General features: G+C 36.0%; 1 protein-coding gene across 2 annotated transcripts in view; it reads right to left on the bottom strand.

The window, feature by feature from the left end:
- Positions 1–16,553, bottom strand: part of NALCN (sodium leak channel, non-selective) — a 229,762-nt gene that overhangs the window by 31,254 nt on the left and 181,955 nt on the right. For both annotated transcript variants that reach the window (XM_087871524.1, XM_087871523.1), the window contains 9 exons: positions 13,147–13,283; positions 10,031–10,169; positions 6,662–6,735; positions 5,997–6,098; positions 5,145–5,214; positions 3,443–3,534; positions 1,565–1,687; positions 420–476; positions 89–209 (listed from right to left, as the gene is read on the bottom strand). In XM_087871524.1, the coding sequence (XP_087727650.1) occupies positions 89–209; positions 420–476; positions 1,565–1,687; positions 3,443–3,534; positions 5,145–5,214; positions 5,997–6,098; positions 6,662–6,735; positions 10,031–10,169; positions 13,147–13,283 (915 nt within the window). The remainder of the gene's footprint in view (positions 1–88; positions 210–419; positions 477–1,564; positions 1,688–3,442; positions 3,535–5,144; positions 5,215–5,996; positions 6,099–6,661; positions 6,736–10,030; positions 10,170–13,146; positions 13,284–16,553) is intronic.

Raw genomic sequence — 16,553 nt, forward strand, 5'->3', positions numbered from 1 at the left:
GATCTAGCCCTTGAAGAAATCCAATTTGACACCCTGCAATAAAGTTTCCAAAATACTATATCCAAACCAATTATTTTGAGAAAATTACCTGTAAAGTAGGTGCATGCATTACTCTTCGAAAAGGGGATTCAAACATCATTGAAATACAGGAACAGATGGTGACAATGATCATTACCCAGTCTAGATAAGTAACCAATCCCAGCAAATCACTGCAAAATAAAATGGAACACACTTAGGGGCAATGAGACTTCAGAAATTATAAATATCAGTCAAATATAAGTTGGATAGAGAAAATAGAGAATCTTTCAAAATGTTGACATCTTAGAAATAATTATTCTAGAAAACATTTTCCAGAGAAATTTAAGTTTGGAAAAAAGTGTACATCAATATATAAAATGCATAAATTCATTTTTGCTTACTAAAGTTGATGATATTTTGTGTTTTTAACTGCTCCAGTAACAGGATCTGTTTTAGAGCTGTAACAGAGGGGAAAAAATGTTTAGAATATCATTTGATTTTTATTATACAAAGCTGTATTACAAATATACAAGACAATCTGCATTTGAAATGAAGCGTATTTTTTAAAAAATAAACAAGAACAAAACTACAAATTCATAGCCATTTGGGGATTGAGCATTTTCATTTATGACTCCACAATTCACAGAAATTGGCTAAAATATCATACTAGTTTCTTAAATCTAATGTTAATAGCTATAGTTTAGACTGAGACTTAATTTTAAAACAGACTTAATTTTAGGCACTGGGACCATATAAGGACAATTTTTATCTCTTTAATTAACAGCTACATTGGCTATTTGGCTATCCATTAATGGAAACAGAATTTGTGACTTAATATATCTTCTGAAATATCAAGACAATTTATATTGTATTTTATACTTGTAATTCAAATCCAAGTCCCTAAATAATTCCTCAACCTGGTGCTGTCCAATATATTGTTTTGTATCTCTGGGAATTGATATTCCAGTTCACCTGGAGAGGACTGGATGGCAGCAGGTACTCTCTCACAGTTCCAAAATATGTATGACTCTGGATTTGCACCACACCACTTCTGTTTAAATTGTCATGACTATCCCCAAAATAATCTTTGTTTTAGCCGAGCACATGCAGTTTCCTCCTTCAGGAATTTCTCAGGGAGGGCTTTGAAGTCCAGGCATACTGCTGGCTGACTTTTGGGAGAACTATAAAGTACAAACTGAGGTAATGTTCTCCTCTATCAGCTCTCACATTTGAAATCTTGCACAATATTCAAATGGGTATCAAGGGCAATCATGACATTCATATCCCTGAATTCATTTGCAAACTTTGAAAGAATTATTTTGTCACTTTATGTTTCAAAAGCAGTGCACACAGATCTCCCAGTTTCTGTTTATGGTTGAAAGAATAAAATAAATAATAAAACCAAGAAACATTTGCAAAATACATAATTGCTGGATAAGTTAAAATGTCTCTGATGACATTGATGTTATTTTGCAGAAGCTTTTTAATAACAGAATATAGTGAATCAAAACAAGGGAATCAAATCATAAGCTACACATATACTTACGCATTAAAGCGAGCTCTCACGACAACTCGGCAGAAATTCCTAAATCTGTGTTCCCGACCCACTATGAAAAGAGGCTTGTCAAAATAGGGGTGATTCTCCCGCAACTCTTCTTCCTGAACTTTTCTTTCAAGAACAACATGATTACAGAGTCAGCAATCAATATATACATTTTTTTTTCTAATTTCTTTTGGATAGCAGCAATATCACAGTATAGTATAATTGAGACCGTGTTAAATGAGGGCTTCAGAAAGCCTCTGGTCAGTTATGATTGATTATTCAACGGTTACTATCAAGTAGCTGGGAATTAAACAAACACAAAGAGCCCTATATGAAAGACTCAGAGGGTGAACCTACAAGATTTCAATGCATTTGAAATTTTTCTATGTGAAAAATTCACAGAATGATTGAGAAGCTGTAGCTGCTTCTCAATGAAAGGGCCACCTTGAAGGAAACATGGAGCAATATTAGAAAGTGCTCTTGAACAAGAAATGGATCTCTCTTGAGAAATGTTGAACAAGAGTTCTAAGAATCTCTCAAACCAGAACTTGTTTGTTTGCTTGCTAGTATCACACTGATGATGTTACCTAATGAAACGTCTGCAAGTGAACAACGAAGCTCAGAGAGCACCAAGACTCTGTATGTGGACTCAGTTACAGTGGTTATGGCTGCACTATTGGACCAGGTTTGTTTTGGGGACAATCTAGCAATGTGGTTACTAAGAGTTGATACTAACTGATGGTACATAATCAGTCAACTAACATTTGTGAGGCACATTGGAAAAGTACTGGAAAAGCAGCTATAAATATAGAAAAAGCAAACCCTTGTTTATTAAACTATTTGCTTGCTGTTTTTCCCCCCATTCAGATTCTCATAGCTTTCAGCCACCAGTTCAAAATCAAAACCAACAACAACCATCTTTTATCTTGAGATGGAGATTATACAATTGAGTATCATTCGGATATTAGTGATACCTCCATGCAGTGCTGACACATAACCTTTCCAAATAGTGGCTTCATGTAGACCACGGATCCCCAACCTTTGGATTCTGCAGAGTGGCAGCGGTGGTGGCTTTGCGATTTTGATGGCGGGGGGAATGTTTCACGTGCGCAACCTAAATCCTGTGCATGCACAAATGAAGCTTTGTGCACTTGCCCACCACTTTGGTGGCCCGGTGCCCAATGGTCAGCGGGATGGTAGCAGTCTGTGGCCTGGGGGGTTGGGAACCCCTGATATATACCTTAAGCGTTAGGGAGGGAAAGCATGGTTGTACTCCCACCGCCAGCTCTCTACTTTGGAGTTCTTGTAAAGTTGACCTATTTCCCAATCGCTGACTGAAACCAGTCCTCAAGGAGGAGAAGACAGTAAGACAGGCAACTTTCATGGTTCAGAAGGATACCGTGTTCAGTTGAACTGAAGGTTGTTGATAGATTCAGTAAGACTGGAAAAGCTGCACTCCCCCATTGTGGTTCCACCACAGATCATCTCTTGAAATGAGCAATGCAACTTCCATCCTGTAACTAGGCCTGAATCCTGACCAACAAACATCCAGATAATCTTTAGGATTTTCTGTGGCTAAGTACTATCCCAACCTCTTCTTCCCATAGAGAAGGTTGGACCCTTGATTAAAATGTCCTAAATATGCTACTAACTGTTATGATTGCAAGAAAATGTATGTCCAGCAAAGAATGTCCCTTTTAAAATGATGCTGGCCTTTGAGATTTATGCATTTATATAAAGAAAATATGCTTGATTCCACTCATAAGCAATTGGTTCAGATTTAATCAATCTATCAATGGAGTAACCATTTAAAATTCACTAAGTAATGACCGGGATTCAGATCAGTCTTATATACTGGCATAAAAGTTACATTTAAAATACCTTTTCATTTCTGCTTGTTCTTTCTTTTCTTGGATCATTTTTATTTCACTGTCTTCCCTTTGTGCATTTCTGTACCTCACTGTATTAGAATGCTGGAAGAAAAATGTTTTTTTTAATCTGTTTTCTATTTTTTACTGTAAAAATTAACAGTATGCAATTGCATAAAATGTTTAAAAGAGAAAAATAAAGTTTTTAATCTGGATTGGGAGAAAATAATAACTATCAGTAATCATGTTCAGCTATTTATTGTTAAACATTTTCTCTACCATTCTGCATTTTAATTATTGCATTGGTCCAGTTAAATTTAAACGTTTGAAGATATTACTGAGTTTAATATTAATTCAGCACTGAAATAGTTATTAGTGAGTTAGAAATTACATTTAATTTCTATGATTGATAATAATGGGTCTTAAGCAACAATTTATTATGATTAATGAGCAACAGTCAATCCAATAAAACAGAACAAATGGCCCTGACTTGGTAGAAACAAGAATGTAGCCATTCTGAATATTACAGAAAGCTGAATGTTTAGCTGGGATAGTAAAAAGGCATAGCAGTTTTCTGAAGTGAAATCACCGAAAAAGTAAGAAGCAGGACAATGATTTTGATAATATTTCCAATTGCACAACATCAGGCTATTTTATCCATGTCCCAAATACATTGTTTAAGAGATTATTTAACTTAAATGCCATAAAAGATGGTGAAAAGCCAGATATCCTAAGTTTCCAAAGTTGATCCACTTGGAAGGATGTTGATTATAGAAGGCTAAGGGAGCATTAGAATAGCTTCAGGCATGGCAAGTCTATTTTGTCACAATTGGGGTTCTAGAGAAATAAGGTTGGCTTCACTATGAAGCAGCACTTGGGATCCAATAGAGAGATCCAAAGATCACCCTCAAAAACTTGCATTGGTGTTTTCTCAAAATATATAAATATTTATAAGCACAGGACTTAACTATTTTGTCCTGATATCACCAAAGGGTTGAGGATATGAGGGCCAACAGTTAGATAGAAAAAAACCCACACACATTGTAGATAATTACCTTGGCTTTTTGTGTGTGTAACATAAAGGATTTGAGTGTTGTGAAATATGCCCAGACGATCTTATTTGTTCTGAACATGCTCACTAATGTTCCATTTACCATTAATATTTTTGACAGGAACTTAAGTTCAAGCTTTGATTTAACTTTTGGTATATCTTTCTTTCTCACAATTAGTTGTGAAGGACAATAACACTCATCTTAATCCCACCATTGGGAAGGAAAGAGTAGGCAGTATCATCTGCATAAAGTAAGACAAGGATTTGTCTGCTGGCCAAACATGATGACTGTCTGTATGCTATATGCAATTTTGCTAATGAGAAACAGCTGTCATCTTGCCCAAGTACCGTAGTATACCAGGAAAGATGTGATGGATTATTATGAATTCTGAACCAGCTGGAGATGTCTTTTATCCCAAATTATAATTCCCAGGAACAATTTACTTTGCTCATTTGTGAACTGAGATTCAGTAATTGTGTAATTTGAAATTACTGTGAATGCTGTTTTTGTACTTGAAAGAATCATTTCACAAAAGAATGCACTCAAATGTAATACCAGCATTACAGGGTTTAAAGAAATCTGTGTTAAAATAACCAAGGTATTTTGAATTTCATTGTTTTTAGTTTTACTTAGGTATGACTCAGACTATTCACTTAAACTTACATCTTGAGTTAATGTTTCAAGAGACTTTCCTCTGCTGATTCGCTGACTGTTGGAGCCATGCCTTAGTGACCTGAAATAATGACATTCATTTGGTGAAAAAACTGAGATCACTGAGTATGCATCAGTAGGACAACAGACTTCACAATTATGGATTTAATTTTGCATTACACTCAGCTGCATTTTGCTTTCTACAATTGGTGATTCACATCGGCTGGGAATCATGACAGCTGAAGGTCAACAGATATTAAAGGTGCTAAGTTAGGGAAGTAAGACGTTGTACCTGCAGTGCAGAATTCCTAGTTCTACTAATCCAGGAGTGTCAAACTCACATCGTCACGGCGGCTTCACGTGACGTATTGGGACTTTTTTCTCTTTCGCTAAACTGGGCATGGGCGTGGCCAGTGCATGATGCATCTGACCCATGGGCCCGGAGTTTGACAGCCCTGAACTAATCCAAAGAGATGGCGGAGCAGTTCATTTTTTTTCCTTTTTAATGGATTTTCTCAAAAGAGACAAATTATTTAAAAAGTGATGATGTGAAAGGTTAACTAAAAAAGTACATCACTGAACTAATTGATAAATCTGTGAGGGCAATTGAACAATAAAGGTCATGATTGGATCGCCCTGTTTACATAATTTTTTTCCTGACTGTTTACAACCAGAACTTGGATATTTTAAAAACAATTATATTTAAAATATAAGAGTTTTCTATTAAGATAATGTCATTATTATTGCAATAAAAATACAGCTGTCATTTGTTATGAACTAATTCTAATTTACTCATGTCTGCTGTGTAACTTACAAAGAATTTTATCTTCTATTTCTTAAAAGGCTTTATTGAGTTCTGCTTACCTGCGTTCTTGACGTATATGATGCTGAACACTAAGAATAGATCGTTCTTTTGCAGGCTGTCCCTCCAAAGATCCACTAAGCATACGCTGACGAGTACAGGCTCTAGGTAAACAGATACTATGATAAGTAATAATTAGGGATATACAGCATTTAGGAAATAACTTCGAACGTTTGAATGTAACATTGGTGTGCAACTTTTTAAAGAACCTACATAATTTTCTGGGATCATGGAAATGACACAGTTGTCTTAAAGAATTCCAGACTTACATCTGTACCATCATGATCCAAAGCATTGTTTTAAAATTGAACTTGAAACATGCATAGCCAGGAAACTGCAGATACTGTTATGCAGCTCTCGGGAAGGATAAGAGACAGCTTTCTCAAACATTGTCTATGCAAGGGATGGAAAGGTTTGAATAATAAATGCCATTTTTCAAGCTAGGATGAAAAGAGCTAGCTCAAGACTAATTCACTAAGTCAGCTGTCAGTAAGTCTCATCACTAAAATGGCAACCTTCTCTATTTGTCTCACTCTTGATTTAGACTTAGCCATTGTGTGGAACTTGGATCTCAAGCTGCAAATCGTCATGCATTGCATTTTAAATTGCTTTCATTTTACATGAAACCTACTCATAATGAAAGGACCCACAAATCCCTCTTTAATACCTAAGAATTTTATTGATTGCAGACTCCTTCTCCAGAAGATTTCTTGCCCTAATGCTGAAAACAGATTTGCGAAGCTGTAAAAGAAAAGGAAACCAACTTTATTGACAGTCTTAGTACTTAGAGCATGTTGCTTAAAACCTTAGCTATTGAAATCAAATGGAAGCAGACAAACACTATTATGGTGAACCAAGAATTATTTTTGTTTGTTTTGAATTTGGACTTCATCTGAAGATGATTTGGTGTACATGGTACCATATTTTCTACCATATACCTTAGTATACTGGCATACTATGCTCATCATTAGTGAAAAGGCAGGAAATAAAGACCATGTATAAATAAGTACAATTATTAATGGCCATCTATAAATTATCCAGGCAGTTTAATAACAAATTAATAAGATTTTTCTTTCAAAAATGAAAAGGACAGTCCTGAAATTATAAAATATGATATCAAAATCTCCCTCTGGTTTCCAATCTCTATATTCAATAATATGAAATCTCAACATGTGTGGCAAATTGTACGAGCTGCAGGCAATGAGTGGTAGGGGAGGATTAGCAGGGGAAGGGCAGATGGGGAGGAAGTGGGTGGGTTGGCTGGGGGAGAGGAGCTGAGGTGAAGTGGGCGGGACCAGGCAGCTGTGGCCAGTTGTCCCATTCCGGTCCCAGTGGTGGGGATTTGGCAGGGTTGTGGAAATTTTGTATCTAAAGAATTCAGAGCCTTATCTCCCACCATGTTCTTCAGTAAGAAAGACTCTGACATCTACTATCCTGGTATGTTGTGAATATGATGCTGGAGTTCTCCAATGAAACTTGGCCCATGGAATTATATTGCAGGCTCCTTTGAAAGAAAGATTCCATCTAGTTTATATGCATACTCTGAACATTCTGGGGATTTAGTATGTTAACATGTATATTGAAAGATACTTGAAAAATCTTCACAAAAATTACACCAGAAACTTTTATTGAAATGTAGATCAGCGGTTTAAAGTTCTTTTTTTTGTAATACACTAAATCCAGTTTTATGGATATAGAACATACCTGCCTTTAAAAAAAAATGCTGATTAAGAGAGAAAATCTGCCAGACCTTATAAGGATTATAAAATTGCTTCAAGGAAGACAGATGGTTTCAAAAGAAAGAAAAAGATAACTATACATTCGATATATGAATGGGAAGCTATCATATTTGACAACAACCCAGATGTCATAGAAAACAACAACAACAAAAAATTCTATATGAAAACATGAATGTAAAAAGCAGTGTTGTTGATAATGAGGATAATAATAATGCTACAAAGATGGTTTGCAAGAAAAATGCTTCAGAGAATGACAGGCCACACAAAGGCTGCTTGATTATCAAGCATGATTTAGCTTGATAAATCAATTTATCATCTAATATAAATTAAAGGATGGTTACCAAACTGAACGAAATGATACTTGGTGACCAGCAAGCACAATCAAAATATTAGGTGAGTTATCAGAACTGTCTGGACTGTATGGATTAGAATTTCTGTATGGAAATATTGTGCAAAGCCTCCTGAACAAGACTTCTCTCATTAACTGAGGTATTTACCATGGTATTTAGAGCTACGTCACTTCAATCTTGGAGGAGGAGGAGGAGGAGGAGGAGGAGGAGGAGGAGGAGGAGGAGGAGGAGGAGGAGGAAAGGTAGAATGTAATCTTTCCTATGCTTTAAAGATATATTCTCTTCTTACAGGAGAAAGTTAACCATATAGAGCAGGGGTCCCCAACTCCTGGGCCACTACCAGGCCATGGGCCATTTGGAACTGCTCCACAGAAGTGGTGGGTGCACGGTTCCACATATGTGAGTAGCAGGTGAGCATGTGTCTGCACAAAGCTCTATTTGTGCAAACGAGGTGTGCCCACCACTCATGCAAATGAAGCTGCGCATGCCTGCGGCTCATGCAGAACCAATCCCTTTCTTTTCCCTGCTGGTCCACAAGGCTGGAAAGGTAGCGGACCACTGATATCGAGCAGTATTTCTCAACACTGATAACTTTAAGCTGTGTGAACAGAATGATGGGAGTTGAAGCCACATAACTTAAAACTGCCAAGGTTGAGAAATATTGATACAGATTTTTATTTTCTATTTACTTGATTATGATTCCGTGTTCCCTGGGTTATTATTACACCTAGCTTCTTCCTTATGGAAAATCTTGCATTATTTTAGTATGTATTCTAAATAATCTCATTCTATCTCAGTTATGCCGAGTTGGTTGGTAAAACCTTCAGAGGTTTCAGTCAGATTCCTTTTAATAAAGGTCTTTTACCTAACAGGTGATAAATATTCTTAAAAATAGCTTACAGTAGAATTAAGTCTAACAATAAAGCTGAGATGAGTCAACATCCATTTTATTCGTTTTACAAAGAGAGGTGCCAGAATAAAGAGAGATTCTCAGAACGACTTCTGCAAGCCACAGTTGAAATCTGATTTCTGTTAAATGTTGTGATCTAATTCTCATAATTTTATCATTCTCATAATATCATTCAGTATTCTGAGTTATTTGATTCACACTACATGAACTACAGATAGCATACACACAAAGGAATCTGATAGCTGTCAGCAGATCATTTCTTTTGTTTTTGTTTTCACTGTTGTATGTTTAATTAACATTTTCTATAGGTTGTACTTTCTTTCTGTTCTGCTGTGCACACAGACAAATGTTCATTTTTAAAAATTGTTATTTCAAATGAATATTAGAGAGAAGACACTTTGGAGGATATACTTAAATGTCAGGTTGCTATGGTAATTGCCTCTGTAGAAAGCTATAATCATCTAACAAAATGCAACCTAATGTTCCAGTCACATAGATAAAATTCCTGCTGAGTACAGGAAACTAAGTCAATCCGTAAAGCCCAACATTATCTCACAGTAGCGTTCAAGACCTCAGAAAAGATCCTTCATAGATGACTGACATTTATTTTTATATCTTTCTGATCTTTAAAAAAAACCCAGATTCTAGAAGTTATGACTTTGTGTACAGAGCATTCATTGTTGGTTGACTGATATTGACTATTATAGAGCTTGGGTAAACAGAATAATATCGTCCCTCTTTGCCCTTCAACATTAGAGGTATCAATACTCAGAAAGACCATGAAATGTTAAAAAAATACATATACACACAAACTCACTTTCTGAAGACCTTTTCTATTATTCATAGCATCAATCATAAACCTTTCCAAGAAACTCTGTCTTCCACCAACCCCACACTGGTTAGTTTATATCCATTCCTGGCTAGAAAAATGATGAGTTCAATGTAATCACAACCACAGTGACATCCCACATACATTTAAGACGTCAGATCACAATATGAGTAGAGATCTTTATATACTGCTGTATCTAGTGACTTGCCTTCTGGTCAATGTATTTGTCTTCAGTTGCCAGCCTTTTAGAGTGATCGCAGGAGGAAGAAGAAGCTGATGGAAGCCTTCTCAATAAACAAGTTGTATCTTGCTGCTGTCGATCAATAAATTGCTTCATAAAGCTTTCCCTTTTGAGAGAGAGAGAGACAGACAGAGAAACTGCCTCTTATTTATATTTCCTTTATATATGTATAACGAATAAATGACAACCAAATTTGAATAAATATATCCTTTATATCATATATCATCCAAAGCTCTTTATTATATTATCTAATAGAACAATTTCCACACTTTGAAATACCAATAAAATGTATTTTATTTTTTCAATAGTTTATTATAATAAATGGGGCAGCAAGCAATAGGAACTGAATCAGTTTTTGCATGTTCTATCAATTGGGCTTTTGGAAAATAGTAGACCTGTGTAGGATTCATTGTAAAAGACTAATGAGATATTATTACCAGACAAGTATTTATAATCCCTCCAATATAATCCAGAAAAATTACTATTTAGTAAGTTTATTTTTAATAGAGTCAAATGCAATCTATGGATTATCATGGTCAATACTTCATAACTTATCAATTGATAAACCCATTTAAAAAGAATTTGATATAATAGTTCCAAGGATGGTTACCAAGTTCTAATACCAAATCATTCTCCGATATTTTTTTCAGACTTTCAAGATAAATTGACTAAAGAGATTCTCTTGTTTTCAACTAAAGAAAATGCATTTGAAGGTAATGTTCTAATTGTGAAGCAATCAATAATTGAGAATCAGTGACTGAACTCAATGTACTTGAATCCAAACTGGGATTTGTGACCATTTTTTGCAAATATATTCAGCAATAGTAGTGTTTCGATCAATACTTCTCTAACATATTTCTCACGTTTCTAGTTTGCCAAGAAGTCAATAGTGATCTACTTTATCAAATCTTCTTCTTCCTAGCGTATTCCCGCAGGTGCAGGGTCTGCTTTTCAGATCACTGAACGCTACTTTGCATGGTCAGCTGCGTTTCCAGGGCGCAGGCCCGTGGCTTGCATATCTTTGTTGATGGTACTTTACTGCTTTACTGAAATCTAAGTACTGTATACTACATCCACAGCATTTTGCTGATCCACTAATTTAGTCACTTTGTCAAAGAATGAAATAAGATTTGTTTGGCATGATCTGTCTTTTGACAAACTCAGGATGGCTATTGGTTATAACTTTGTTAACTTCTAGGTGTTCACAGATTTGTTGCTTGATTATCTTTTCCAAGTCCTTCTAGGTATTGATGTCAAGCTGATTGGTCTGTAATTTTCTGGATCTTTATTTTTTCTTTTTGGAAGATGTGGACTACATCAGCTCTTTTCCAGTCCTCAGGTAGTTCCTTGATGCTCCAAGAACTTTGAAATATATGTTTCAATGGTTCTGAGATGATGTCTCAAGACCAGTTCCTTCAGAACTCTGGGATGTAATCCATCAGGACCTAGTGATATGAATCCTAGAGCTGACAAGTGTTCTCTTACCTTATTTTTGCATATCTTAATTTGCATTTCTAACCTGTCATTTATGGTTCTGTTTCTGTTAAGTTGAGTACTGTTTTCTTTTTACTTGAAGACAGATGCAAAGTATGAATTAAGCAGTTCTGCTTTCTCTCTACTGCCCATTACTTCTTTGCCATTTCTCCCATGAGTGGACTGATTGTTTCTTTTTTTTTCTTGGTTTTTTTTTGTCAAAATAAACTTTTTAAAAATTGTTTTTGATATTTGACATTTGACTTATTTCATTCAAAGCCTTAGCTTTCCCAACTTCATCTTTGCAGGTTTGGGCTATTTGTTGGTATTCTGCCTTAGTTATGTGTCCCTGATTCCATTTTTTGTACTTATCCTTTTTTTCCTCTGTTGGTCTGAGAGTTCTTTGTGCAACCATGCTAGTTTTTTCTTGTTTTTCTTGTTTTTCTTTTTAGTGGTACTGAACTGGACTGGGCTTTTATAATAAGAAATTATGTTTTCCATAATTGGAATAATTGGAATTCCATAATTGGAATCTTCCATATTCTGTTCTTACAGTGGCTGCCTGATCAGAGAAGAATGACTGAATGAGCTAGATGGAGTATAGTGATAATTTCAGTTCTTTGAGGCCGTTCCAGAGTTTGTCATGGTCAACACAGTCAAAGGCTTTTGTGTAGTTAATGAAACACATGTAGCGGTCTTTTTGGAATTCCTTTGCTTTTTCTATCATACAATATAGATTGGTAATTTGATTTCCTATCCAAAATCCTGCTTGTACATCAGGCAGTTGGATTCAAATGTTGCTAGATTATCTTCAAGAGAATTTTACACACGTGTGGTATCAAGGCTATGGCTCGTGATTGGAGCAGTCTTTCTATCATCTTTCTTTGGTATTGGGATAAATATTGATCTTTTCCATTCTTTTGGCCACTGACCAGACTTCCATACACTTGGCAAAGTGCTGGTAATGCTTTTGTTGGCAGTGGTCTCAGCAATTTAAAATGAATTCCATCCACTCCTGGGGCTTTGTGGTTAAGCAATTGGCTTTCAACAGTGGAGAGACATGTTTTCACTAAGAGCTATGTCAATGGCTGCAAGAGCCATTAGGATTTACCCCATCTGCATCATGGATGCTCTTGTTACTATGATAGACTCTTTGCTCTTCCCATGAGCTTTATTGGTACTTCCCAGCCACGGGGGCTCTCTGCTCAGTACCATATCTTCCACATCTTTGAGTTGACCCATAAAGTTTTTAGTGGGGAAAATTGAAGTAGGTCACCAGGTTTTTCTCCTATATATGATAGTGTTAATTACCAAACTTATTTAATTTAAAGACAGACCCTATGAACACAGTTGGGGCTTATTTTTAAGAACATATTACTATGAGAACATTACTTTTAACAACAACAACAACAACAACAACAACAACTGCTGCCCAAGTGGCTCAGTGAGTTGTAAATTTTGGCACCGGAGACAGGAAAAAGAACTCTCCTGCACATTTAAAAACAAACTATTATAGACCCAAAAATATAAAAATTAAAAACAAAAAACCCTCTGCCTATGAAGTTCAAAAGAGTCAGCTTTGCAGTAAGGAGGCAGAAAAAGTTTACTACCTTATTTTGGGAACTGTGAAATCTGAAGGGAGCTTGGAGATTTTTACCATTTGAGGCCTGTTAGGGAATTTTTCAAATATCCGTAGGCGTAATGGGAGCTTTTCCTTGGTATCTGCATTTGCTTCACTTTGTTTCAGCTGAAAATTAAAAGAAAAAATAAAAATAAAAATGGGATAATCTAACATCTTGGGGATCAGGTTTTTGTTTTTGTTTGTCAGAACAAAATGTTTTCAGAACATTTTTTCAGAACAAATGCAAGCAGTTGAAAAGCCACTAGATGGCAGGAAAGAACTACAGAAGATTCTGACATCATTCTAATATCAGTTTCTCACTATTTTAAGAATACTGTTACAGTTGAAACTCAAGCAGTCTATTTCTTGAAATATATTAAATGCAAAGGGTGTTGTATAAATATTTGTTTTTTTCACAGTTCTCTAAATGCTATAAGAAAAATAAAGTCAATTTAAATTCATCTGTTATTAATTAATAGAATTATGTTTGGGACTTGGATTGCAAACAGAATCCCTGTTGACTTAGAAGTTATTAAATTCTTAGTAAACCAAGGAATCTTGTTTTGGAATGTATTGATAGGGAGTGGCACTGTAAGAAACTTGAAGGCTACATAACTTGGTTCAAGATTTTATTTTCTGTCCCTCAAAGACAAGCTAATTTCTCTTCTAGCTACTTTCAAAGAATAGCTAGATGCTGTCTTTTGAATGTTTGGTTTTTAAATTGTTTTTCATGCTGCATGTTTTAATTGTTGTTGCTGTGAACTGCCAAAATCTGGGTATATAAAATGGGCAGCCATGTAAGAATCCTAAAAAAATAAATAAATGGTCAACAGAAAGAAAATAGGAAGAAGAAAGCAGTAGAAAGAATATATGCAAAGGACTAAGGGAAAACATATTTCCCAGATAGTTAACAAGCTTAATGCTAGACATGCATTAGCCAATACTGCCTAGATATTCTTAGCCAAAGGAATGAACAAATTGTAATGAGAATTATATCCTCATTTCAATAGCTAATAGGCAAAGGTATTTCTTTTGCAGCAGTAATGGGAAGAAGATATTTTCTTAAATGAGAACAGCTACTAACACACCCATTAACTTGTACAAAAATTTGAAAGAAATAGTGTGGCAGACACAGAATGTAACCAATAAAGGAAAAAGGAACTTAAATTCTGACACCTTATTTCCTCAGAATAGAGGAACAATAATTTAAAACATAGACAACCAGATGCACTGCAGAGACCACCCCACCCATCCACATTCAACATAGATATTTGTTTATATCACAGAATCTGCATACTCCAGGTTGCCTACCTCATAAAGACTGACCAAATGAAGTGTCTCACTAAAGCAAACCAAGCATATAACTGAATTTAGCATGCTCTCTAGGAAATCTCGTGAAAAATAAATAATCATAGATAATTTGAAGGCAGATTCTCCTTTGGGCCTTTCATGTGGAAGGATAACTGCCTCCAAATAGCTCTTGCTGTAAGAAACTGCACGTACTTAGAAACACCTTGAGCTGAAGGATAAACAAGAGGTACAGATTTAATGATAGTATAGTGAAGGATAAGGAGATCTTTAAGGGCATTGGAAGGGCCACAATTATCTTCAATCTTATCGTTAATGAATTCTTAGGATGAAAGTACTAGTATACTAATTAACACAGTTTCAGAACAGATCAGGAGATGCGACAAGCATTTCAGAGAAACAAAGCTTCCTGGAAGGGATAGAAGTGCTTTTCCTTCCAGGTTGCTGACAGGGAATCTAGCCTGTGACGTGACCTCTTTTCCTTGGCCCTTCTTGGGACTTCGAGGGGGATGGGAGGTAATAAGGAGATCATTTCAGGTACAAATGCAGGGTTAACTGATGTGTATCTGCTTACACTTCTATAAAAAGAGACAGACTCCTCCACACAACCCCATTGTGAATCTGAAATATTGCACGTGAATTTGTTCTGATGGATTCAGAAACTGCTGATCACAGACTCAAAAGTCCATTAAGAACATGTTGTGACATGGTCCTAAATATTCTTTTTTTGGTGTCCTTTTTAAAAATTAAAGCCTGTCTGTTGTCCTTTAAAAAAAAAAGAGAGAGACAAATAAATCAATGACAAAGACTCTTCACCCAAATGGTAAACTAGTATTTCAGAAGGAAAGGAAAGGGGAAAACTGGCATCAGTGAAATATGGGAAAATAAAAGATAAATGGAGCTTAGAATCCACACCCCCAATGAAGAGTACAAAGTGAAGGAGAAAGGGAGGAGAGCAGAGGGCTTTTAATAAAACCGCACTGCCAAAAAAGCAAGAATGGCAGATAACTGTTCTACAGCATTCATGTTTTAAAAGAGCCCCTGGGCAACAGAAAAGAAATTAAGAGACATTTTCAGTCATAGCAACCTATCTACAGAATTTATCAAATTTATATCTCAAGTGGCACCCTTTGAGTTGAGGGCCATTTCTACTGTTTTCATGTAGTTTTCTTTGCAGCAATGCAGAATGGGTTTACTATTGTTTTCTTCTTGAAGTTTTTAGTTAGCCTATATCCCAGTAATTCTTGGTGATCTGTCATCCAAGTGCCCTGTTTAGCTTTTCCAGATCAGTTGGTTTTTCAAAGGGAAGGAATGAAATATCTCATCCATAATAAAGCCTTTAGGTACATATAAAGAAGCTTTTTGGGTGTATGGCATGACTAGTGTATGGAAGGTCACTTTATTTTAAAATACCAAAAACATGAAAAAAATTTATAGGACTAAAGTTACTTTTCATGTTGAACCAGAACTGTATTTTTGGGGTGTATGTCAGGGGTGGGTTTCAAATTTTTTTACTACTGGTTCTATGGGCGTGGCTTGGTGGGCGTGGCATGGTTTGGTGGGCATGGCAGGAGAAGGATACTGTAAAATCCCCATTTCCTCCCAATCAGCTGGGACTTGGGAGGCAGAGAATAGATGGGGGTGGGGGCCAGTCAGAATTTTTACTACTGGTTCTCCAAACTACTCAAAATTTCCTCTACCGGTTCTCCAGAACTGGTCAGAACCTGCTGAAACCCACCTCTGGGATGTGTATGTGTGTGTGTGAGTGTGTGTATCTGTGTGTGTGTTTGTGTGTGTGTGTGTTTGTTGACAGGGGGTCACAATTTTAATTCAAAGTTTGAGGGGGATGGCTTATGTAGAATTGCAGTGAATATGTTGGAGCCAATATCTGTTGCTGTTTTGATTCAAAGCTGCAAACATTTTGACATGCATTTCACTCATTAAAAACCTCATGACAAGTCCCTTCCCCCAAAATAGGCTAAAAACATTGGTCTGCCAACCAGGAGTTTGGAAATTCCTTCTACACTAAGCCATAGTAATGCAAACCTATCCTTTTAACCCATGCCACCTTTCTTGTGGCAGGTTCAC

This window comes from Pantherophis guttatus, chromosome 5 (genome assembly GCF_059756535.1).
Source record: "Pantherophis guttatus breed Tessera chromosome 5, ASM5975653v1, whole genome shotgun sequence".
NCBI lineage: Eukaryota > Metazoa > Chordata > Lepidosauria > Squamata > Colubridae > Pantherophis > Pantherophis guttatus.